Genomic DNA, 25690 nt, shown 5'->3' on the forward strand with positions numbered 1-25690 from the left:
ATTTGCAATGAGTTGTCATAAGTGTCAAAATAAAGTCCCCATCAGTTGATTGCAATGTGATAAAGACATGGTAGACATGAACATGGCTTTCTGGGCAGGAACTATTAGACTGATTTGTTAGGACATGTTTGTTTTTGCTGTTAAGACATGTTTGTTTTGGTACTTTATGTCCAGGTTCAAGTGCAAATTCTTTCACTTGCTGAATTACCAAACACATCTTCAGATGGCCAGTGTCAGTCAGCGAGGCCAGTCCTGGAAACTTGAACCAATCACTAGAGAGCCATCGGGTCCTGGGAAATGTCTAGCCCATTCTTTCTGTTCTGTGATATCTAAGTACTTCCTCTGTGTGGACAAGAAGTAAGACCACACGGAAGAACAATGAGGCTGTATGTCAGGAGATGCTTTTCAGCACGTAGGTGATTGAAATCTCTCTATAATAATAATTGATCTGACAGAGAAAGGCAGCAGATATTTATTGAGCACTTTTGGTGCAGGAAGCTTGCTATGCATTTGACCTTATGGAATTCTGACAGAAGGTTAGGAAGTCATGACCCCCTAGCCCCATTTAACAAATGAGCAAACTTAAGCTCAGAGGAACTACACAGCTTGCCCACATTTGTTTAGCTAACAAGTCGCTAGAATTCAAACCCTGGTCTTACGGCTTTTAAGCTATTATTACGTTAAGCTGCCTCCAGCTTAGATGATGTTTTGGCACCCAGTGATGCTGCTTGAAGAGAAATAGCATTTATCTATCTTGCAGAGGAGTTTGGAGGAAAAAAAAAATCAATATTTCCTATGTTGCTCCATAATAGCCCCCATATATCCAAAAGAAAATTTTAATGGCAGTAATTAATCTCTATAAAATGTCTTAATGTCTCAAAGCACATTTTATTTTAGCCAGAAGACAATGTCTTCTGGGTCATGAATTTCCAGCACTAGACTGATTTGTATAGCATTTCTTCACAGAGGTGAGCCAATAACTTTCCAGACACTGGCAACTAATTTTTTCCTCCTTTCCCCAATGTTCTCTAAAGATTTTTCATCTTAATGTGTGTATTAAAGATAAATTCTAGTATGGTCGGTGTGGCTCAGTGGTTGAGTATTGACCTATGAACCAGGTGGTTGTGATTTGATTCCTGGTCAGAGCAAATGCTAGGGTTGTGGAACCCAGTAGGGGGCGTGCAGGAGGCATCCAATCAATGATTCTCTCTAATCGTTGATGTTTCTTTCTCTCTCCCTCTCCCTTCCTCTCAGAAATCAATAAAAATATATTTTAAAAACACACAATGCGATATCATCTCACACCTATCAAAATGGGTTTCATCAATAAATCAACAAACAACTTTTGGCAAGGATGTGGAGAAAGGGAACCCTCATGCACTGCTGGTGGGATTGCAGATTGGTGCAGCCACTATGACAAACAGCATGAAGGTTCTTAAAAAAATTAAAAATGGAACTGCCTTATGACTCAGGGATTCCACTTCTGGTTACATATCCAAAGAAACTCAAAACACTAATTTGAAAGAATACATGTACCCTTATGTTTATTGCAGTGTTATTTACAATAGCCAAGATGTGGAAGCAAAATAGATGCAGAGACATAGAAGAATGTAACAGAATCTCAGAGAGAAGGCAGGGATGGATGGTGGTCGAGGAGAGATTATAAGTATATATGCATTATCCACAGACACAGACAATAGTGTGATGAAGTCCTGAGAGGGAGGGGTGGAGGGGTCAATGGGGGAGGGGGGAAAGGGACATCTATAATACTTTCAACAATAAAGATAAATTTTTAAAATATATATGGAAGCAGCCCAAATGCCTATCAATAGAGAGTGGATATGCAATGAAATAGAACTTGGCTATAAAAAAAATAACATCTTACACTTAGGACAGCATGGATAAACGTAGAGGGTATTATGCTAAGTGACATACGTTAGTCAGAGAAACACAAATACCATATGATTTCACTTGCATGTGGCGTCTAAAGACCAAACTAAAGGAGCAAACAAAATCGAAACAGACTCAGAGACACAGAAAACAGACTGATAGTTGCCAGAGGGGAGGAGTTTAGGGGAAGTGGGTGACAAAGGCGAGGAAGTAAGAAGTACAAATTGGTAGCTACAAGATAGTTATGGAGATGTGAACTACAGCACAGGGAATGTAGTCAATAATATTGCAATAACTATTAATATGTATGGTGCTGGGTGGGTACCGGAAATACCAGGAGGATCACTTCATAAAGTATGTGATAGTCTAACCGCTCTGCTGTACACCTGAAACTAATACAAAATAATATGGAATGTAAATCATACTTAAAGATAAACTTAAGAATAAAAGAAATGAAACCACGCAAAAGCACTTGAACATCTTCGGAATTTGGTTTTGGAGGAGCATGGTAAATACTGTATTTCTCTCACACAAACATGCTAAGCCTTTGTTTCCATTGGAGTTCTCTAACAATTCAGTGTCTTGCCATCAGTTGATAAAGACCCAGGGCCAAACATAGAGTAAAATTGGAGCTGGGGGCGGCCAGGCAGAGATGTGCTTTCCTAGGAATGGCAGGAATCGCTCCGAGAGACCGAGGCTATAATATAGGGCGCAGGTGGATTCATGGGATGTTACAGGACAGCAGGGGCTTCCTGGCCCCTCATTCTCAAAGTGCTTGTACTGCTGCAAACACCGCGAGTCAGTCCGAGAAACACAAATGACCTTAACCTGAGCTTAATACGGAGTTTCCTATCTCAAAGCAGATGGACTGCGTCATTCGCCTCAAAGGCAAATCTGATTTAAAGTTTGAAACGCAGATATTTCTTCTTCCTAAGAGACATTCTTCTCTTACCTCCCAGATCTTCTCCAGCTGTTCAAAGATGCTGGTAACCCCAGGAAACAAAGGCCGACCCTGGAACATTTCAATAAAGATGCAGCCGGCACCCCTAGCAAAAGAAATAAGAGTCAATGGACAGTTTCAAGGAAACCAGACCTGCAAAACTGAACTGCCAGCATTTCTCCTCCCAGGAAATATTTTGGGGACAGGCCAATAGAGGCCACATGCTGTTATAAAATCCTGGGCAAAAATAAAAAAAATAAAAGTCCCTTTGTCAACTGAAAATAAGAACAGCCTACAGCTTTTTGTTAAAATGGAATGCAACCAGCATTTAGCAACACAGCATAGAGAGTAAACATTCTGGCTCATTCAAGCTCATTAACTGTCCATCTTATGAGAGGAGGGGAAATTTCTAACTCTCCCAACTGAACACTCTCTTCCATGAACCTAAGATACTATCATTGGAAGAGGCACCACTATTGTATGTGCCATTAAGAAACAAAACACCTGCTCTGTTTCTCTCTCAAATATATATAAACAGTAGGCCCTGTGTTTTTTGTTTTTTTTTTTTATCTATCTTATTCTTTAAAAAAAAAAAAAAAAATATATATATATATATATATATATATATATATATATATATATATATGAGGAAGGGAGAGAGATAGAAACATCGATCAGCTGCCTCCTGCACACCCCCTACTGGGGATGTGCCCGCAACCAAGGTACATGTCCTTGACTGGAATCAAACCTGAGACCTTTCGATCCGTAGGCCAACGCTCTATCCACTGAGCCAAACCAGGTAGGACTCTATCTTGTTCTTATACTTGAACCACAAGAGTGTGCATCTGAGTTAAACTATGACATGCTCAGAATGTTGCCTTTATACTTATTGAAAGAGTTGTTATACACTTAGACAGATTATGTTTTATCACCTGTCATACTCGTACATGCAAAAACTGGAGCATCAAGTGAAAGACATTGGTTTAGGTGTCCCTGAAACTTTTTTCCACATTCAGCATTTGACTCAGACTCTTTGATGTCTATGTTTATCCATGGTATCGTCCTTTACATCAGGAGTTTGATGACACAGCATGTCTTAAAATAATCCGTCAGAGAGCTAAGCGTCACTGGTGCTGGGCTCCCAAGCTGACCTTGCAGTTACACAGCCTACTCCTGACTCCTGCTTAAAGAATGTTGCTAACCATGTCCGATTCACTCCCCTTCTACAACCGCTTGGTTCCTGGGGGAGGGAGAGGAGTGGGTACGGGGAGCTCTTCCAAGCCACTGACACCCATGCTACAGGTCCTGATGCTGGCACGTTTGATGTTCACACACGTGCAATGGCTACTACAATGCATCCGGGCTGATGGCCGTGGTGAGATGCTGCTGGTTGTGAGCTGCATGCTGATTTGAGATACAGCAAGAGTGTGCATGTGAAAACAGATGAAATGGGGGAAAGGAAGCTCTCCTTTTCCCTTCCCTATGCTGTCAAACGAGAGAGTCATGGTTGAGAGAGAGTAAGAGGTATGATTTATTTTGCTAATAATGCACACTTTTATGCTTATAGTCTTGGGGAATGATAAAAATGGTTCGGTTGCCGAAACCGGTTTGGCTCAGTGGATAGAGAGTCGTTCTGCGGACTGAAAGGTCCCAGGTTCGATTGTGGTCAAGGGCATGTACATTGGTTGCAGGCACATCCCTAGTAGGGGGTGTGCAGGAGGCAGCTGGTTGATGTCTTTCATTGATATTTCTAGCTCTCTATTCCTCTCCCTTCCTCTCTGTAAAAAAATCAATAAAATATATGTTTTTAAAAATCTGTTCAGTTGACAGATTACAGAGATTATCCCCATGGTCCAATACTTTGACTCCAAATCCCTTTCAACATAACACATACTTTCTGCAAACTCCTTGAACCAGCTTGACATTTTTTGGTCTGGCATGATAAAGGATATGTAAGTAAAACATTTTATTACAAATCATCATATTATTAAAGGTTCATATTAAATATGGTCTTTAATATTATTCATGTGTACTTATCCCATAAGATAAATTTTTACTTTTTCCATCTGAATGTAGACACATGCTATTTAATTTACTTTAATTTGGGTAAGAGAAAGCAGATTTCTTTTTCTTTTTTAATCCTCATCCAAGGATATTTTTATTGATTTGAGAGAGAAACTGAGAAACATCAGTGTGAGAGAAAAACAGCAATCAGTTGCTTCATGAGCACATCCTGTTTGGGGTCAAACCTGTCGGGGAATCGAACCCTGTGTGCGCAGAATCACGCTCTACCTAACTGAGCCATGCCAGCCTAGGCGGATGATTTCTTGATAAACAAGTTTAAAAATAACTTTTATCCTGTGTCTGGTTTAGAGACAGAATATATATATATATTTTTTTTAAATTTTAAGTTTAACTGTATTTTATTACTTCTAAAGAAATATAAACTGTCTTCATGAGCTAATATTTGGTTTGCATTTTAAATAATCAACTGGCTTATTCTTAGACTTTTGTGCATATATAAATAAAAGCTATCAGACTGAGGTTTGCAAGCAGATTTCTCCCCCCTCAAACACAGATTGTTTTTATCCCTAATTTTTAAAAGGTCATTTTGGATATAATGGCCACACTTTTACTTTGTAATGATTTTTCACGTATACGAGACATCCTGATATGTGTTAAAACATCTTTGACCAGACAAATGTAACTTAAGAATCTGCTTAGCTCTAGCTGGTTTGGCTCAGTGGATAGAGCATTGCCCTGTGGATTGAAGATTCGATTCTGGTCTAGGGCATGTACTCTCTCTGTCTCTTCCCCTCCTTCCACTCTCTCTTAAAAAAAATCAATGGAAAAAGTATCTTCAGGTGAGGATTAACAAAGAATCTGGTCAGTAGTATCTTGAGGCAAATTTTTAGAACTATTGTCATTTTAAAGCTTCTCATTAGCTTGGTCTTAAATATTCATTCTTTTTTCCTTCTTATCTTTAAAGCAACAGATATAAAAAGGTATAATTTAAACAGTAAGTGAAGAAGAATCGAAGTAATGGAATACTGTCAAATGGTTTAAAATCATCCTGGTTGCTAGCAATGGTCAACTATGAGGTAAGCCAACTCAGAAACTGAGCTGGTGAATACCATCCAATGGTCTCCACCCCCTGCGCGAACCCTCCTCTGTGTGTGCTGGCACCAGGGATTAGAAAGTCAATGCTCCAGATACACTGGGGGAAATTTCTGCAACCTTTCTCAATTCTTTGGGAAATCTAAAGCTTGGTTTATTCTTTTAGGATACTGTTTAATGCTTTTAATCAATTATTGATTTTTTTAAAAAAAACAGGGCCTACTGTTTATATATGACCTTCTAAGGTCTTGAAAGAAGCCTTTTCTACCTTTGAGGAGGTGGCTGTGACTGCAGTCACCACACATCTAACTGTGGCCTCCAAATGCCTGAGATATTTCAGGAATAAGGCTTAGATAACGTAACACCACTGCCCCAGGAAGGAGGAGTGCCTAAGAGCCCACACTCATCACCACATCCCTTTAACCCAAGAGCCTCCCCAACAATGCATTCTACTTGACACCATCTATCTTGTTCTTACACCTGAACCACAATCCCATTTAAGCCCTTAAGGGGAGAGTTTGTTACCCTCATTTCAAAAATAGAGAAACACTGACATAAAGAGGATACATGGCCTTTTCAAGATAACATAATCCAGAGAAACTTGTTAGAAGTAGAACTGACATAAAAATCAGGTCTCTTGATTCTTGGTCATTATGCTTTTGCCACCAGCATTTTGGACATGTGAGCATGCATGTACAGACGAGTGTGTGTGTGTGTGTGTGTGTGTGTGTGTGTGTGTGTGTGTGTTGGGAGTGCATGTGTGTTTCTCTGAGGACAAGGAGAAAAGGCAAAGGATTGAAGAGAAGAGCTAGGAGGTGAGGCATGTTAGAAAGAACAGAGGATTCAGCCGCCTTGGGCAAGACCGATCTGAGTCTCAGTTTCTTTAACTGTAAAAACTTGTAGAATGATTGGAAAAATCAAATGGGATAGGTATTTGAAAGCACTTTACGTTTCTGTAGACAAATGTGATTGTCTTTAGAATTATTATTAAAAATGTACTACAGATGATAAAGTAACCCTCAAGAGTAGGGTGGCTCCTATTTCGGGGGCTCTAGCTCTTACCATATGTCCAGTTCCGAGGAATATTCAGTGGCTCCCAGCAAGGCATCAGGAGGGCGGTACCAGAGGGTCACAACTTCTGAAGAGTATGTCTGGCTGGGAATGGACTTGGCCCGAGCAAGACCTGGCCAAAGGGGAGAAGCACAGCACTCATTGTCCCATGGTCTCCTGGAGAGCCACGGTGACACGTTCTACCAAGAGGGGACAGCTGGCTGAGTAAACAATATTTAAAAAGTAACACATCAAACCTCCGAGGGAAGGTAGGGGAGGGTGGGGGTAAGGGGGCGAGATCAACCAAAGGACTTGTGTGCATGCATATAAGCCTAACCGGTGGACACAGACAACAGGGGTAGGGGGTAATGAGGGCATGAGTAGGGGGAGGGGAGAAGTAATGGGGGAATAAGGACACATGTGTAACACCTTAATCAATAAAGAAATTTAAAAAAAAGTAATACACACACTCTGGGTGCTTTGAATAAAACTACCCAACTATCTTAATCCTTGTGCACTTCTTCATCAAGTCCATTTCTCACAGTTTGGCTGACTTTGCAGCTGGATGTCGCCTTCCTGGCAGCTAAGTGTAATGAGTGACTAAATCTTTCCTGCACAATATGAACAGAAGTGATGTGTGAACTTCCAGATCTCCCTCCTCCCGGCTGTAATAAGAAGGAGGCGGCATCGTCTTGAAATATGCACCTGGGGGAAGGGGGGGCAACACCCTGGGGACAATGGGGCCACAGACAGAAGGAGGGTGCACCATGCACTGGGGTGCCACCTTACACGTTCTGACTGCTCAGCTCAGATGGTTATGTGAGAGTAAGTAAGCTCCTACATGTGTCCTCCTCTATAATTCTGGGTCTCAATTCATAACCCATACAGCCGTCCTCCATGTCTGCAGTCCAGGAATCCCCACTTAGATAAAGGGAGGGATTGCTAATCCAAACTGGTTAGTTTGGTAGGAGCTTAGATGAGTCATTTTCAAGTGCTCCTCTGTACAATGAGAGCGCTTTGTTGGCCAGCCATTGATCTCAGAGATCCGCATGATCTACAGCCGGAAGAATAGTCAATAGATGAGTCACTGTGGTAGGGCATGGATAAATGAATGCCGGTTAAATGTTTACATTGCCCGGATGAAAGCTGCCATCTCAGAATGAAGTGCTGCAGCGACAGTACAACTATCTGACATCTGCCAAATAGGGAAGAGTGGCTCCTCAGCTCACATGGGACCAGCTGGCCAACTAATGTTTGCTGAGCACCTACCATGGTGCCAGGCACTGGGGATACAGCATTAAGCAGAAACGGACCAGGCTGCCATCATAATGCCCATAGTCTAGTGGAGGAGTCAAAATTGTCACACAAATGAGTGTGTGTGTGTGTGTGTGTGTGTGTGTGTGTGTGATTATAAACTGTGCTAAGTGGTAAAATGGAAAGATACAGTAATACTCAGGAGGAATCGGCATCACTTCGGTGGAAATAAAAGCCTCACCTATGTATATACAAAGAGCCTTCATTGCAGGAAGAGTCTGTCTGACATCTGGGGCTTGATCCTGTCATCCTGGGACAGTGGTCGGCAAACTCATTAGGCAACAGAGCCGAATATCCACAGGACAACGATTGAAATTTCTCTTGAGAGCCAAATTTTTTAAAACTTAAACTTCTTCTAATGCCACTTCTTCAAAATAGACTCGCCCAGGCTGTGGTTTTTGTGGAAGAGTCACACTCAAGGGGCCAAAGAGCCACATGTGGCTCCCAAGCCACAGTTTGCCAATCACGGTCCTGGGATATCCTCAATCTACTCTGATAGAATTTGTATCTCCACCTAGATTTAGGGAAACCTACCAAGTACAGTTCACTCTACAGATGTCTCTGTATCGAAAAAGGCAGTAGGCTAGCAGGGGTGCCCAGGTTTTAGGATCTGACCAGACTGGAGCTGGATATGGTCCTAGAGCTGCCAGTCTCTCCGTGTCTTGCCCCGCACTTCCTGCATGGTAGTGTGATACCCTCGCAAAGCATCGCTCTCCCCGGGCCTCCGCTTTTCAAAGGCCGGGACTCGTCAATGCTTTAAACGTGTGTGTTCACAAAAGCGTCATTGTTCGAAGCCCAGAAAGAGGCTCGAGCGGCAGCTTACCGAAGTCAGCCAGTTTGAGCTCTCCCAGGTGACTGATGAGAATGTTCTGAGGTTTCAGGTCCCTGTGAAGGACGTGTTGGTGGTGGATGTACGCCAGGCCCCGCAGAAGTTGGAACATGAAAAGCTGGAAGGAATGAACACCTTATCTAAACAGATTGGAGCCACTACGTGTGGATTTCTCCTCTAAATCAAAAACAGTCATCCGTAGAATATAGTAAAAGTGTCTCTTGAGAGATAAAAAAAAAAAAAAAAAAAGAAAGAAAAGAAAGAAAAGAGAAGACTTTATATTCAGAGGAGGGGAAAACAACCAGGAAAACCAAGTAAGTAGACCATGTCCTAAACAAAGGGATTCTGGCTTTTCCTGGCTTCTCGTTTCTTTGGTATTGACGGAATTACCCGTCCTTAAAAATGTAGAGCGAAACTTTGAAGTTTCTCTTGGAACGCTGGTTATTGATTTAGATTGGAGAGATTTAATTTTCCCCCCACCCAAAGAACTTGGCATGTAAGATCAAAGTTGACCTGGGAATGATATTCTAAGGTTTACAACTGTGTGCGCTTCCCAAGCTCTCTGATAGGAAAGCCTTTTTGAAACACCGCACAAGGAGACCAGCCTGGGAAGTGTATCCTTAGACAGTAAAAGGGAAGAAAGGGACCGTTATCTTTCTAAACCTATTTTTAAAATCTTAGGTTGAACGTTGAAAATAAGGGAAATATACAGTAGAGATTAAGAGGGAAGAGAGAGACCAAAAGAAATTAGACACCCCCTCAAAAAAAAAAATATATATATATATATACATATATATATCAGAAGAGACTGAGAAATAAATAGCAGAGAGAAGAAAGAAGAGGGAAAAGAAAACAACAGAAAAAAGACATTCAGGGCTCCAAATTTTAGATGTTGCACATGGTTATAAGGCACAGTAACCAGACCTTTTTAGATCCCCACCATTCTAGAAGTTTAAGGGGGAAAAGAATGCTTCATTTTCCAAGTGTCTTTTGCTATTTTTCCAGCACCACTGGCAATTGTGAATTCAAATACCAACATTAGCGTTTACAAAGGCCCATGCCAACTGCAAGCACGTTCTGACAGCCTAGAGAAGAGAGGACCAGCCCAGATTTCCTGTGGACGCGGGCACAATAGCAGACACAACTGTGTGGATAAACCCTCTTTTCCCATCACACCTTGGAGACTAGGAACTGCAGAGATGCTAGGACCTGTACCGATCTCACAATGACTTGGAGACACTGGAGCCAAGTTCATGAGCAGCCTGGTCTGATGGAAGTAGGAGTCGGAGGTGGGGGGGGGGGGGGGGGGGGACAGGGGGGCGGTGATTACCTACCACAGCACTCTGTGGCCTTGTAGGCTCGATGCAGATCCCTATTTATGAAACATCAGTTTCATAAATCATTTAAGAATGTTAACAATATCTTGATCCCTAGCCAGTTTGGCTCAGAGGATAGTTGGCCTGTAGACTGAAGGGTCCCAGGCTCAATTCCGGTCGAGGGCACGTGTCCAGGTTTCGGACTTGGTCCCCAGTGTGGGGTGTGCAGGAGGCAGCCGATCAATGGATCAATAATTCCCTCTCATTGTTGATATTTCTATCTCTCTCTCTCTCTCCCCCTCTTTTCCTCTCTGAAATCAATTATATATATATACTTCTTGAAGCTCCTACTTCAAAAGTTCACTGGTCCTATGAATCTTCCTCAAAGCTTTATCTTCTTAGTGCTTCATATACACACACTATTTGTTTTTCCACTCATCAAACCACTAAGCTACCGAAACACAAAATTCTTATACCATCATTTAAACCTTCCAATTGGTCATAATGTTTATGGAGAAGGCAATATAAAAAATCCAACTGAAATCCCAGCTGAAAGCTATGTTGCCACAGTCTATGTTTTTCAATGGGACAGTATAGGAAAGGGAGAGATGGAGCCAGGTGAGGGACAGGAGACAGAAAGATGGAGATCGGTGAGGGAGAGACAGAAGAAGGAAGAAAGGGAAAATACTGTTTATTGAGTGCCTGTCACCTTTTCAATAACCTATCAATCAATCCCCAAAACACCCCCGTGAGGAAGGTATGCTTGTCCTCCATTCACAGATAAGAAAAAATGGGAAACTTTGAAAATATGTCTAGAAAGAGTCAGGGCCGCAGCTCAAATTCAGACGTGCCTGACTCCAGGCCACCATCCGGAGAAGCCGAAGAAAAGACAGAAAATCAAAACATGACAGGGAGAGGGAGTGGGCCGGCTGAGTCAGCCGCAGAGCTGCTCGGAGGGCCCTGGCTGAAATGCCTTTCATGTCCCCAGGAGAGACCATTCTCACTAATTAGTCACTCCTGCCTCCCACCTTCTTGCTCTCAGTCTCTTTACTCCTTGGCTCTGTCTGCAGGCATGTGTCAACAGCAAAGCTCCCAGGGGTAAGGTAGGGTGTCCCACAGCCACACTTCTCGAAACTGCAGTGTGTGCTGACGCAGCTCACCACCCACTGGCTCCTCCATCCTTTACAGCCTGGATTCTTCCCACTCCTGCTGAAGCTTCACTGATAATATGACCCCATCAGATGGTGCTTTTTTCAGTCAACATCAAGCCAGGTCGTGGGTGACTCTTTCCAGAGAGGCTTCCTGTACCCAGGGGTTAGCTCTGTTTCCAGCACCATGAGGCTCTTGGGAACAAAATGTAATCCCTTTGGGCTACTGCCATCTGGGCTGGAATCCCTCAAAACACAATCAGATCCGTCAGCCAAGTCCTGCAGGGAAGCCCGAGTGCTCCACTCATCAGGGATCCCTGCGTTTTGTTAAATCCCAGGCAACTCCCATCATGTCTTCTGTGGTCACTACTCAAAACAGCTCTCTGACTACTCTTTTTTCCTCCCATAAGCTCACCTTTAGATTGCTCTGTGCTTCCCTTCATTTAATCTATGGTCCCTTCCTCTCCCAAACCTTTCACCGCTCACTCTTCACTCCTCAATCTTGGATTAAAAACTCTTTACAACTCAACTCTGATGGATTTTCTTCCGGCTTCTTTCCTGCAATGGGACCCTGAGCTCACTGCTCCTTTATAGCATTCTTAAGCGGATGCTAGCTTTTCTACAGCTCACTCACACATTGATCGCAGTGAGGTGGGGTCAGCTGCTTCCTGACCCCTCAATCCCACTTCAAAACCATCACTTCTATACCCTTAAGTAAAACCTTCCATTGCTTAGACTTTCTTGCCATCCAGCTACATCTTCCTCTACTCCTCTTGTCACCGTCATCCACACACCCACCATCCTCCATCATTCTCTCAAGACTTGGGTTCCTGGATCACAGCTGTTGCTTCCTGGACATCAGTGTCCGTGTGAGCATGGCAAGCTGACCTCCTCAACGAAATGGCCTGCTTCTCCAGTCAGCTTCAGCCCCTCACTCCATGATAACATTTGCCATAGGTCTTGCCATCATATGCATCTATTTTGATTATGTCATTCATGATGTGTTGTTGTTTTATCACAATCACCAATGCCTTTTGCTATGGAAATCCAATGGAAACGTCTCATTCCTTCTCTTTGCAGCATTTAAAATTGTTGAGCTTCCTGAAGCTTTTCCTTGGTAACACAATCTTATAATTTTTCTCCTACTTCTCTGACTGCTCTTTTTTCAAGTTCTATCCACTTCCTCTACTGATCTCTAATATATTCAAATTCCTTAGGGCTCCATCTTGGACCTTCTCTTATCACTCCACATACTCTCCCTTAGTCATCTTACCTACTAACTGCCTCAATTAACAACTGTATTCTGAAGATTTCAAAATCTTTATCTGCACCTGCACCACTGTTGTCTTGATTAACCTCACTGTCAAGGCTGGGACAACAGACACCAGCATTTAGGGAATGATTAGAGGAAATGGGAGGATGGGGTGTAAGTAGAAAAAAAACAAAAAGGGAATGAGTTCAGGGGACTATAACATTTCCCAAAAATGTATTTTCTTTTCCCAAACTATTCACCACAGTGTCATCAGAGTAAGCTTTACAAAAATAAATAAATAAATAAATACAAACAAAAAATCTGAATTTATCACTTCCTTGTTTAAAATCATTTAATGACTCCTTATATGGAATAACATGACATAGCTCTGGCTCCCATTTACCTCTCACATCTCATCGTAAACTATTCCCCGCCCTGTGAATTTCAAACCTCAAGCCTTAAGAATTATCATTAGTTCTTGGAATATACCATGTCTTCTCTGGCATCCCAGTTTTTTCACTGCTGATTCTTCTATGGGGAACTTAGTCCTACTCCCACCTGCTTTGCTTGGACTAACTTCTTCCTTTCTGCCTCCCAATCCTGTAATATATCCCTCACAAAGTTACAAAGTCCTTGGAATCCAGTACAATTGTCATCTGTATTTTTGGTATTTGTGACAATCTCAACCAGAACCTCCTTGGAATTGTCTCTTCCCTGGGCTTCCACAGAAACATATTTTTCTGGATCCTCTGTGTTCCTAAAAGTTGCTTCCCTTTGTCCCTTGCTGTCCAGTTCCCCTTCCTATCCCCGAAAGGAGAAAGTTCTGTTGCCGTCCTTTTCCCTTTGTGGCTTTGCCCTTTGGTTATCCACTCTTTTGTCTACACCTACAAACTCCTTGTGCAGATTACCCTCAAGTGTACATCTCCAGCTCATATGTCCTTCCTGGGCACCGATGTCCTCTTCAGCTGCCTGCTCTCATTTCCCTTCAGGGACCTCACCTCAATTAGGAGCTCCTCCTCTTCTCCAAACCAACTCCTCCTTTTTCTATTAACAGAGCTATAATTCTCCTGGTCAATCAAACTCAAAATCACTCATGTCTGGCCCCACCCTCTCCCTCTTCATGACCTGGATGAACTCTTCATTATTTCCATTTGTCACATTGCTTTCCATTCTCACCTCCACTGCCATAATTTAGGCCTTTATCACTGCTTACCTAGATTCTTGATATGCAAAGTTTGTTCCTTCACCAGCAGCATCCACATCTCCCGGGTCATGTTAGAAACAGAAGCTCGGGCTCACCGTAGCCTGGATCAGAGCCCCAAGTCCTTCATCGGTTCACTGAAGTTTGAGAAGCACTGGGCTAGACCACATCAATAAACTCCTAACTGACTCCAGTCTCCACTCTTTAATCCATCCCACAGACCACAGTTACATAAATTTCCTTCTGATCATGTCATGCTCTCTCAACCCAACCCCATTTAATGACTCTAATGCCTAAGGAATAGAGTCCACATCTTAGGAAGTGAGGCACTCGGCCACCTACCCAATCAATCTCCCCAGACTTATGTACCCTGCTTCATGAATACAGTCTATATGTCAGGCCAGCAGGACCAGAGGTGCAATATGGCAGTAGTAGAAAAGCATCCTAACCAAGAATCATATTTAGTTATGGCAGGGGCTGGTTCTATAACTTCAGGCCAAATGTTTGTCTTCTCAAATCTTCCATTCCAATTTTGCAAAACGAGGAAGTTAGATCAGCCCAGTGTTTTTAAAGCATTCTTTGTACTGCAGCCACAGTAAGAAACCTATATGTACCCAGTATTTACATCCATATCCAGATATAAGTACAGTTTCAACTGGAACAAAAGTTGCACAAGACATTTTCTATTGTCCTCTTACCCATTTCATTTCATTTTTTAAAAAAATGTTGGTTGCTAATCACCACATTGATTTCATATCCCATTAATGGGTCAGACCCCAAAAACTGAAAACCACTGTCAGCCCCCTCGCCCTAACAGTCCATGATTCTGGGGCCCTCTTCCTTGAATACATCCTCTCCTTCCCTGCTCTGTACCTTCGGTGAACAACATTTCTCCTTTCTGTAACATCTGCCCCTATTTCAGCCTCTTAAAATGAACGTATGTTTCGAGTTCTGCCTTAAATGAGACCTCTTAAAATGAGAAAATTTATTTTACTTCTTTACACATCTACAATACTATGTCTTATTTCTTACTTGGCATTATTCACAAATGCCATGTAAATAGTATTGGTGTATATTGCTTTTATCTTGTTTTTGGATTAAGTGTCTTGAGGGCAGGAATCTGTCTTCTATGTCTTTTTTCCTTTTAAGCTGTTAGCACTGTGTCTTATATGTGAGTCACATAAGCCTGAAAATCTTTCTCACGGTTATTTTTCCTGCACCCATTTTTCTATTTAATCAACACCTCTAGTCTAGTTTCTTGACTCTCTGCTTTCTACCTAGCTTTCAGCACCCTGCCTATCTTCCCTCTGTTTAGAAGCCTCTGACCACCAGCTTAACCTTTCAACATTCTCTTGCCAAACTGTCTTTCCCTCTCACTTATCTGGCAAAACCCCAACTCTGAGTCAATAAACTGTCTACTTTCTCTGTTCCTTTGTTCAAATGGCTAAGCACTGCCATTTATTTATTTGTTTGTTTATTTATCCTCACTCGAGGATATTTTTTCATTGACTTTTAGAGTAGAAGGAAGGGGGAGAGAAAGAGAGAGAGAAACATTGATGTGAGAGAGACACATCCATTGGTTGCCTCCCACATGTGCCTCTGACCAGGACTAGGGATCCAGCCTGCAACCGACATATATGTCCTTGACCGGAGTCAAAATCTGGACCCTTCAGTCCTCAAGGCCAACGTTCCATCCACTGAGCAATATTGACTATGGCAGTACTGCCATTTAAAAAAAAAAAATCCCATGAACATGCAGATAACTTAATGATTTTTATTCTCGAATATTTAATACACTATTAGACTTTCTTGGTTTCCCTAGTTAGTTCTCTACCCCATTCTCCAACAGCTATTAAGATTTCTTCATTCCCCTCAACCCCTCTCTCCACAGCCTTTCCCCCCTTGCCTCTAAGAGGAGATTAAGCCCCTTATTAGGAGTCTTATAATATTCCTTTTAACACAGCCATAGCCTTATCACTTTGCTTCTCACTGCCCATTTAAGTCCACATTAACTTTCTGGGCTTTAAGCACACTGAAAGTAAGAAATACAACTTATTCATTAGTAAAACCTCAGAACTTAATATATGTACTAAGACCTCAAAAAATTAATTAATTTATTGAATGAATAAATTAATACATAAAGTATTAGCTAAATGAATGAGTACATATGCAAATTTCATGTGTCTAAGTTAATTAATGCCAATAAAACTTTAGAGAATGAAAAGTATGAAATACAACTTATAACACATGTAGAATTATACCTATTAAGAGCTCATTATTATTTCTATTGTAATTACTGGGAGGAAAATGGAAGCTAGCTCCACAGATAACAGGACTTGATAGAACAGGCAAAAGGGTAACTGATCGGGATCCAGCATAGGTGGCTTGTTTGCTAATTCCAGTGGAGAACTATAAACACAAAACAAATATTATCACAGAGCACAGTAGCCTGCCATGAAAGAGGTATTTATTTTATAAAAGATGGCCTACCTTCACTTGTTTTTGTTGTTGGTTTTTTTCAGTGTAATTCTTTCAACTGGCTTATGCTTCTAGGCACACATTTGCCTGATAGACTGACAAGGTTAGGCTGCCCAGAAAACCATTAAACATTGCTCCATATCTTAAAGGACAACTTTCTTTCCCCCCCCCCTCCTTTTTTTTTAACTTTTCTCTAGAACACATGTGTCAAACACAAGGCCCGCGGGCCAAATCCGTCCCGCCAGGCCTTGCAATGTGGCCAGCACCGTGCTGTCATCACTGCACTCCGCTGCGTTTCCATCACAATGACAGTTTATGACTATTCAGTAAACCATTCGGCCCGCGATTTAGGCTGATTTTAGATTTTGGCCCCTTCTCTGATTGAGTTCGACACCCCTACTCTAGAATATCAGTGATGGCCATCTTCTTATTTTGTGTCCTGGGACTTTGCTTTGCACTGTCAGCCTGTTTCAAAATCCTCCTGTGATGGGCCAGCCAGAGAGGCCTGCCCCTCAAAGCACTCACCCTGACGTTGTGAGGGTGCAGCCCGCCAGGGTGCTGAGACATGTACTGAGCCAGGTCCGTGTGCTGCAGGAAATGGTGGAGAGACTGTTGTTAGTGATGTGTACACAGTGCCCTGAAGCAGACCATACATTTGACTGTCAGAGGTCGTACGAAGTTCAGATGTTTGAGAATAAGGTGCAGAAGGTGCCCGGCCAGGTTTTCTGAGGCCCCATTGCTAAGGTTAAACCCAGTGTGATTTCTTTCTGCTAATATTTTAACAGTTTTCCCTCTCAGAAATACTACAGTGAATTTATCCTATATAATAAAAGCCTAATATGCTAAGTGTCGGTCATCTGGTTGTTCGTTCAACCAATCAAAGCATAATATGCTAATGATATGCTAAGGCCTCTCAACCACTCACTATGACATGCACTGACCCCCAGGGGGCAGATGCTCTGACCTGTAGGTTAGTTTGCTGCTGGGGTCTGGCCGATTGGGGCTGAGTGAGGGGGGCCAGACAACACCCTGGTGCACTCACACAGTCCCTGCCAGCTGGCCAACCTTTCGTGTCTCTCCTGAGCCCTGCAGGTGTACCAGTGGGGTCTCTCAGCCTGGCCTGAGCCCTCTCATAATCTCAGACTCCTTAGAGCACATGTGTCAAACACAAGGCCCGAGGGCCAAATCCGTCCCGCCAGGCCTTGCAATGTGGCTCGCACCTCGCTGTCATCATTGCACTCCTCTGCGTTTCCATCACAATGACAGTTTATGACTGTTCAGTAAACCATTCGGCCCGCGATTTAGGCTGGATTTTAGATTTTGGCCCCTTCTCTGATTGAGTTCGACACCCCTACCTTAGAGGATGCCAGAGAGACGGTTTCTGCCCCATCCTGCAGGCTGGCTGAGGAATGCCATTGGTGCACAAATCCGTGCACCAGGCCTCTAGTATACAATGTTTTAAAACCTTGTGGTTTATATCTTCGTTGTCAATGAAAAATGTTGGGCTCTGCTCAGATGGTGTTTAAAAATAGATTTTTGAAAGTGTAGATGTTTTATTTAGAAGGCAAACTCAAAATTCTTATTAATTACTGCTGGTGAGGGGAAAGAGACAGCAAATATGAAGGGCAAAGAAACAAGATTCAAGAATGAGCATAAGAACAATAGGCTCTGTTAATCGTAATAATGAAAAATTTCCATGGCACTTTCCACATTGTAATGAAAATTTTATCACGCCATAAAATATTAACAGATTCATCATACAAGCACCAGGCTTTCCCCTCATGCTTTGTAAAATGCTGGGGCAACTCACCATGTATTCGAAGACGAATGTGAGTGTCTCTTTGGTGTGGATTATGTCGTGCAGGAGCACAATATTGGCATGTTTCAGACCCTTCAAAAGAGAAGCTAGAAAAATTCAACAAAACGTTAATTCAAAGAACAATCTCGAAAGCACTGCTTTATTGATTTCAAGCAGTATTTATTTTTTAAACATTTCAAAGCAAGCAGTTCTGGTTTTTTATTGCTGGAAATATCTCTTATGAAATAATATTTAAAATGACAAAGTACCTTCGTTATTTGTTAAATGGTGAGTCATTGCACTTGCATACCTTACTTTCTTAACAGGCCAGAGCAGTTTGAAAAGAAATATGTTTCCATTTACCCAATCAATTTCATCAAAGCACTCAGAGCACTTTGCAAATGCTGTCCTCTGGGGATCTTATCATCTGTGCTTCAGAATCACAGGAATGGAGGCCTGAGAGATAAGGCCATTGGGGGAGCAGGAAACGGAGTGCCCTGCCTTCTAGAGCAGGACTTGGCAACCCGTGACCATTTTCTAAACTTCAACATCCCCCCAGGGCTCAGCAGAGCTGGTGGGTGGGACTGGGAGAAGGCAGGGATAAGAGCCTGGGATGAAAAATGGTTAAACCAGAATAAACAGTGGAGGGGACTTCTTAAGGGGAGAAGTGCAAACTCTGTGGAAGGAGAAAATGCAAACTTGAAAAGGGGACAGAGCCAAACTTGGGAGCCTAGAGGGAGTGTGTGTGTGTGTATGTGTGTGTGTGTGTGTGTGTGTGTGTGTGTGTGTGTGTGTGTGTGGCGGGGGTGGGGGGATGTTGAGGGGGATGGGGGGGTGCTGAGGGCAGGGGGCGGCCTGAGGACTGTCTCTTGCAGCTCCAATGACAGGTTGCAGGTTGTTGTTTGGTCAGTAAGGGCACCTTAGTGGGGAAGTCACCACAAAAGGCCAGTGAGTGCCTGGCTGGGAGGTTATTTATTTACTTATTTAAATCTTTATTGTTGAAAGTATTGCATAGGTCCTCCTTTCCCCGTTATTAACCTCTCCCAGCCCGCTCCCATCCCCCTTCCTCTGGCAGTGGGGTTTAAAAGCTGTGTCTTTGGGGGGTTTCAGAGACGAAACAGAAGGGAAGAGAGCAGAAAAGGCACAAAAAGGGGAGGGGCCTCAGCTGAGTGTCCCCATATGAAGAAACGGAAGGAAAAAGTAAAACGCAAATAAAACCTCAAAGCCACATTCTGCAGGGGATGCCTGTGTATCATGAATCCGGGCCACCAGCTTTCTTCCGGAACTCGGTGAGATGGACAACAAGCCCAAATGCTCCCTTCCCATTTTGGAGCCACCTTACTCCCTTCAGCGACCTGTTCCCATTGGAATGAAACTCTGTCGTTTGGCCTCCTGGCTGTCATCCCCCCTTCCAGCGGGGCCCCTCCACTTTCCTCCGGGGAAGCAACCCCTTCCCTGCTCAGCTCCTGCTATGCTGGGGGGACTGACCCACCCCTACCCAAGCCTGGGCTTGTGCCCCAGGCCCGTCCCATCAGAGCACAGCGCCCCGTGCCACGGGGATTGGTTCAGAGACAGGCACAGAGCCCCCCTCTGCCTGTGTCCTCAGGATGGCAGCACTCTCTTCTCCACTGCCAGAGCTGAGCTTGTAGGATTCGACCAGGAGCTGCTCCGGCCGCTCACCCATACCTGGGGATGAAACTGAGACCAAGAAAAGCAGAGTTGGGGATGGCCAGGCCTGGATTCCTGGTGACATCACCGGCTCCTTGCTAGTGTGTAGTTTCCAGATCTCCAAGCCAGCAAATTTCCTTCTTCACTCACCTTAGTGTGAGCTGGCAGCCTCTTTACCACCCAAGGAGCCCTCCTCCTCTGTCCGTTAACCCTGCTTTGCTCTGATGACGAACAGTATCACTTTTCTGTTCGCCCCCTGACTCCTTTTCTGAGCGAAAGGTATTACTTCACTCTTACACGCCCATGGCTGTGTGCGTGCACCGTTTCACAGGCACCTGCTTCATATCCCTAGACCCAGGCTGGAGGCTATAGAATAACGGGAGCGGCTTTCTCTTTCAGATCCCGCCACACCACCCGGTACAACGCTCAGCCGAGACCAAGCACTTCATCTATCAAGTATATTTATTGAGTGTCTTAACGCAGAGCTGACTGTGGAGCCCTCCTATGAATCCTGGCCCTGCCACTTCCTACCCAAGGGGGCTCGGGGTGGTAGCTCCACCCAAGTCTCAGCCCACTCCCTGCGAGAAAGAGATAGCGTCTTCCCCAGGCTGACTGCATGGGACTGACAGGAGGGTGGCATCAGATGCCGGGCGCAGATCCCTGGCAACTGTCAGTCGCCACACGGCTGCAAATTAGAATGAATATCCCAGCCAACAGGTACTCGGCCCTCCCTTCCACCTCCAGCCCCACCGAATCCCCACTCCCAGATTAATGAATTAAAGTTTTGTGTATGCCAGCTCACAGATACAGGGGACGTTTTGATGGTTGCCAGATGTGGGGAGGGGGGCTGGGGGAAAAGGAGAAGGGATTAAAGCGTGCAAGCTGCCAGTTATGGAAGCAGCCATGGGAGTGCACAGTACGGTAAACAGAATGTAGTCAGTAATGCTGTGCTTCACTACGTAGGGGTGTCAGATATGGAGGCTGAACTTATTGGGGTGATCGTTTTATCAGTTATGTAAATGTCTAATCACGATGTAGCATCCCTGAAACGAATATAATATGGTATTTATTGCATCCAATTATCATTTAAATTTTTTTAAAATGTTGTTTATATTTGTTTCTGCTAGAGTTTCCAACACCTTCTACACTTGCGATGACTTCTAACCATCAGTTAAACATGCTGCTGGTATTTTATGTGTATTTTTATTTGCAAATTATGTTCCTTTTCTCTCTCTATGCGCCACCCCCCCCCCCCCCATTACAAAACACGCACCCAAATTCGATTTTAAATGGATATGGTAAAGCTGGAATTACTAAGAATATTATAAATATATTTAAATTTATTTTTAATACAAAATTTAGTCTCACTTAAATATGATGTTACTAAAATTCCTGATGCTAATTTTTAAAATTATGATGGCGTGTTTGGTTAATTGTAATGGCTCCAAACGATCATTTGCTAAAAAGCTCCAAGTCTGATGTTCACTTAGGATGAGGCGCCCTGCGAATATCAGTGACTATAAATCTTTATTTCATTCCTGCTCTCATCAACTCACACTCCCTGTCTCTGCTCTCGTCATATTGGCCTCCTGCCTATTCCAACCTTGGACATTTCCAACACATTTCCTCCTGGGTCTTCACAGTCACCCTGTCTCTGCCTGCATCCTTTTGTCTCAGTTCACTGCATGCCTCCTCCTCACTTTCTTCAGGCCTCTGCTCAGAGTCTAGGCTTCCCTGACACCCCCACCCCAGTGATCTCCATCCCTGTGCCCTGCTTTCTCCTTCTTCACAGAACTGATCACCCCTGGCATATGGTAGCACTTGTTATACTGGCATATTATATACCTGCTTATTGTCTGTTTCCACCCGTAGGAATATAAACTCCATTAAGAGCAGGCACTTTTGTCTTTTGCTTATTGCTATGTCTTCAGTGTCTAGAACCATGGTTGGCAAACTGGGGCCTGCGAGCCACATGCGGCTCTTGGCCCCTGGAGTGTGGCTCTTCCACAAAATACCACGGCCTGGGAGAGCCTATTTTGAAGAAATGGCATTAGAAGAAGTTTAAGTTTAAAAAAATGTGGCTCTCAAGAGAAATTTCAATCGTTGTACTGTTGATATTTGGCTCTGTTGACTAATGAGTTTGCCGACCACTGGTCTAGAACAACATCTGCTATATTATAAGCATTCAATAAATACTTACTATTGAGTCAGTGGCCACTAATTGCCTAATATCATTTCTATACCTATAATTGGTTGGTATAGGGTGTTTTGGCTGATGGTACTTTTATTTCTTGTTTCTTTTACTTGTCTTCCTCGTTAGATTATGACTGTTGGGTTATGGCTATGTCTACTACTGCTTTTTTTTTTTTTTTTTTTTTTTTTTTTTTTTTTTTTTTTTTTTTTAACACCCAAGAACACTGAAATACTTACAGGGAAACTGTGACTTTTAATGATTAGTAATAGGGAATTTACATGAAAGAGTAGATGATGGTTAAAGTATTTATCTCATGGATATTGTTTAGTCCATCCACTGGAGGAATCTAAAATGCCTACAGCCTCAGACATGTGGGTCTCAAACCAAGAAAGGGAAGACCTTCCTTCTAATTTCAAGGCTGCCTCATAACCTTCAGAGCAGGATGTGGTGCCTTCTACATGTGAAGCAGCCAAGGGATGCAATGCCAACTGGGAAAGGAGAGGTCTTAAAACCAGAGCATCCTGATTCCTGTAAAATTACTGTTTTTATAATTCACGTATTCTGAGTCTACTAATTTTTGTTTCTCTTCAAAGAAAAGACACAAAGATAATTCGGGGAGTCTTTAAAGCTCCAGACAAATGGGATCATGATGGAATTTCTTTGAGGGCTTCCAAAATACTTTTATAATGATGATGATGATGATGATGATGATGATAGCTAACACTCATTGAGCATTTACCACATGCCAGGCATTGTTGTAAGAATTCTGCATATATTAACTTGGTATGATCATGAGAACACCCAGAAAAGCCAAAGAGAAAACCTGAAAAAAAAAGTATAACCCCCAAAATCAAGAAAAATAACCTACAACTGAAAGTTATTAAGCATGTTTTTAAAATGCAAAGTATTTTTCTTTATTTTTAATATCCTTCAAGGTGTTTAGGATGACTGATTGGTTTAACATTACAAGGAATTTAATTGGATTCTCATATATGTATGATATCTAATAATTTAGGAAAAATTTATTTTTATCTTGCAATTATATGAAATATTTAATTTCTTGGTTTTGTTCATTTCATTGGGGTTTGTGGTTCAGTCAAGTTTTTTGAAAATTGATGCTTTGCAGGTGCAATGAGTCATGAAATTTTGAGGTTCCTCTACTCTGTTCTGCTTTAGTTTAATTTTTTTAAAAACATATTTCTATTGACCTCAGAGAGGAAGAGAGAGGGAGAGAGAGAAACATCAACGATAAGAACCATTGATCGGCTCCTGAATGCTCCCTAATGGGGATTGAGCCCACAATTCAGGCATGTGCCCTTGACCAGAATTGAATTCAGGACATTTCAGTCTTCAGGCCGACACTCTATCCACTGAGCCAAACCAGCTAGGGCTATTCTGCTTTAGTTTATCATCTAAAGGAAAGATGATTACCAGGAAGGACAAGGCTTACTCTCAAAGTCCTAGGGCACAGTTACATATGGTAGCCAATATCCCTTTCTAGGCTGTGAGCTCATCAAGGAATGTCCTGTTCCTGTCCCTATCTTTGCATCTCCAGCCCTCAGCACAGGCAGGCACGTGGTGCTCATAAGGCCTTGTGAATTAATGAAGACCTGTCAGTTGAAATGAGTTTAGGTAAGAGTCAATAATGGAGCCAATTCCTTCCCCAACCCCCACTGGGTATTGAATTAAAAGGAGTTTGTATTTCCTGATGTTGTATTTCCTCTGGCCTAGGTGTCACAGATCCAGTCAGTGAGTCAAATTATGCATTCCAAGAAAATAAATCATCAAGGTAAATATTAAAACAAATGCTAAGTAAGTAGTTATCATCTGATTTCTTTGGAACTGTAATGAGATCACATAGCATCATTCTGGCAACATTTTGTTTTATAAAAATGTAACTATGCACATGTGAGTAGGCTGTGTCCGCGATGCGGTTTGATTGCACTTAATGAAGAACTTCTTGTCAACCTGACCTGCCCAACCTATCTGTGGTAATCAATGAATCAGCGGTTCTAATCGGTATTCTGTACCTTACTGTATGACCTTCGGGGAACCTTAGTCTAGTTTTGGCTCATTTTTCTCATATATGAACTGGGAATAATTACTTGGTAATTTTATTTTTATTTTTATTTTTTTTAACTAGAGAATGATCTTAAAAGATTCTTAGCTAAGACTGTTTCTAATTTAAGCACTGCAGTTACTGGTGCTGTAGAGTTCATGATAGAATAAAAAATGACAAGTATGAGATATACATATACATTTTTAAATGTTTCTTCTGAATTTTGCTTAAGATTTATACAAAATGTATCATAAAAAACAGATTTTTACTGTTACTGTTGCTAAAGAGAAATGCTCTAGTTAAGAAGTCCTACATTTATCACAATACAATAAATTTTATCTACTATGTAACAATTCTGATTCCTAGTTCTGGGACCTCAGTCAACTTACCTAACCTCTCTAGCGTTCGTTTTCCTTCATCTCTACAACAAAAACAGCACACTTTACCTACTAGAGTTGGTGTAAGGGTTTTTAAAAAGTACAATGTATGTGTGTGAGTATGTGTGTGTGTGTGAGTGTGTGTGTGTGTGTGTGTGTGTTGGGGAGAGGGGAATTATGACATATGCTCAGACATCAAAAAAGGTTAGTTATATGACTGCTTCCTTAAAAATGTTGCTAACAGGGGGAAAGTCCTGGCTTTAAACCAAAAAGTTCTAATTTTTTAGGAAGATATTTAAAATAATACACATTATCAAAATATTGGTGCACAGTTTAATAAAACCAGGGAACATATTCTTAGATAAAAACTTCAAATATCAGCCTACTCCTAGTGGTAAAAATAGACATTTAAAATATAACTCTAGAGCCACTTATGAAAGATCTTCTGAGTTGCTGGAAGTTAGCTAATCCTTTCAGTTAGCAAAGGAATGAGGGTAGAGACTGTGTCCATTGTGTGCACTGCTGTGCATCCGGTGGCCAGCAAAATACCTGGCCATCGCAGGTGCTCAATAAGACTGTAGCATGAGTGCATAGACCGGGTACACATGTTTGAATGAGAGAGATTTGGTTTGAATTACAGCTATACATTAGAAGAAGAAGAATGGTGATCTTCAAAGGCTGTTCAGAGAATCAAAAGAGGTAATATGGGAAAATTATCTGGCCTGGGAATTAAAATACGCTTCCCTGAGTGCTGTTCATACTTTTGCTAATTTCAATATTACATGTTAAGATCAAATACCTATTCCGAATGGCCAGATTATTAAACTGCCACAGGTATTCCGCTTATATAGAGACCATACATACTGTAAAATCATACTCAATAAATCTTTGGCTGCTATAGCATCAGTGCAGCCAAACTGGTCAGGAAAAGCAATTCCTTCTTCAAGGCTTTTTAAAGAAGTCTGCATTACTCGTTCCGTTTTTCTGCACGTGGCTTTCGGTTGCCTTTTTAGCTGGTGACCCTGGATTTTAACTAATGGATTCCAGCTGTTCCTATTT

General features: G+C 42.3%; 1 protein-coding gene across 2 annotated transcripts in view; it reads right to left on the minus strand.

Annotated features, from left to right (window-relative positions):
- CDK15 (cyclin dependent kinase 15) overlaps nucleotides 1–25690 on the minus strand; it is a 73545-nt gene that overhangs the window by 38664 nt on the left and 9191 nt on the right. For both annotated transcript variants that reach the window (XM_036422097.2, XM_045575447.1), the window contains exons 5-9: nucleotides 18346–18440; nucleotides 17061–17123; nucleotides 9135–9258; nucleotides 7010–7130; nucleotides 2843–2936 (exon numbers count right to left, since the gene is read on the minus strand). In XM_036422097.2, coding sequence (XP_036277990.1) covers nucleotides 2843–2936; nucleotides 7010–7130; nucleotides 9135–9258; nucleotides 17061–17123; nucleotides 18346–18440 — 497 coding nt within the window. The remainder of the gene's footprint in view (nucleotides 1–2842; nucleotides 2937–7009; nucleotides 7131–9134; nucleotides 9259–17060; nucleotides 17124–18345; nucleotides 18441–25690) is intronic.

This window comes from Pipistrellus kuhlii, unplaced genomic scaffold (assembly GCF_014108245.1).
Source record: "Pipistrellus kuhlii isolate mPipKuh1 unplaced genomic scaffold, mPipKuh1.p scaffold_m20_p_7, whole genome shotgun sequence".
In the NCBI taxonomy this organism is placed as follows: Eukaryota; Metazoa; Chordata; class Mammalia; order Chiroptera; family Vespertilionidae; genus Pipistrellus; species Pipistrellus kuhlii.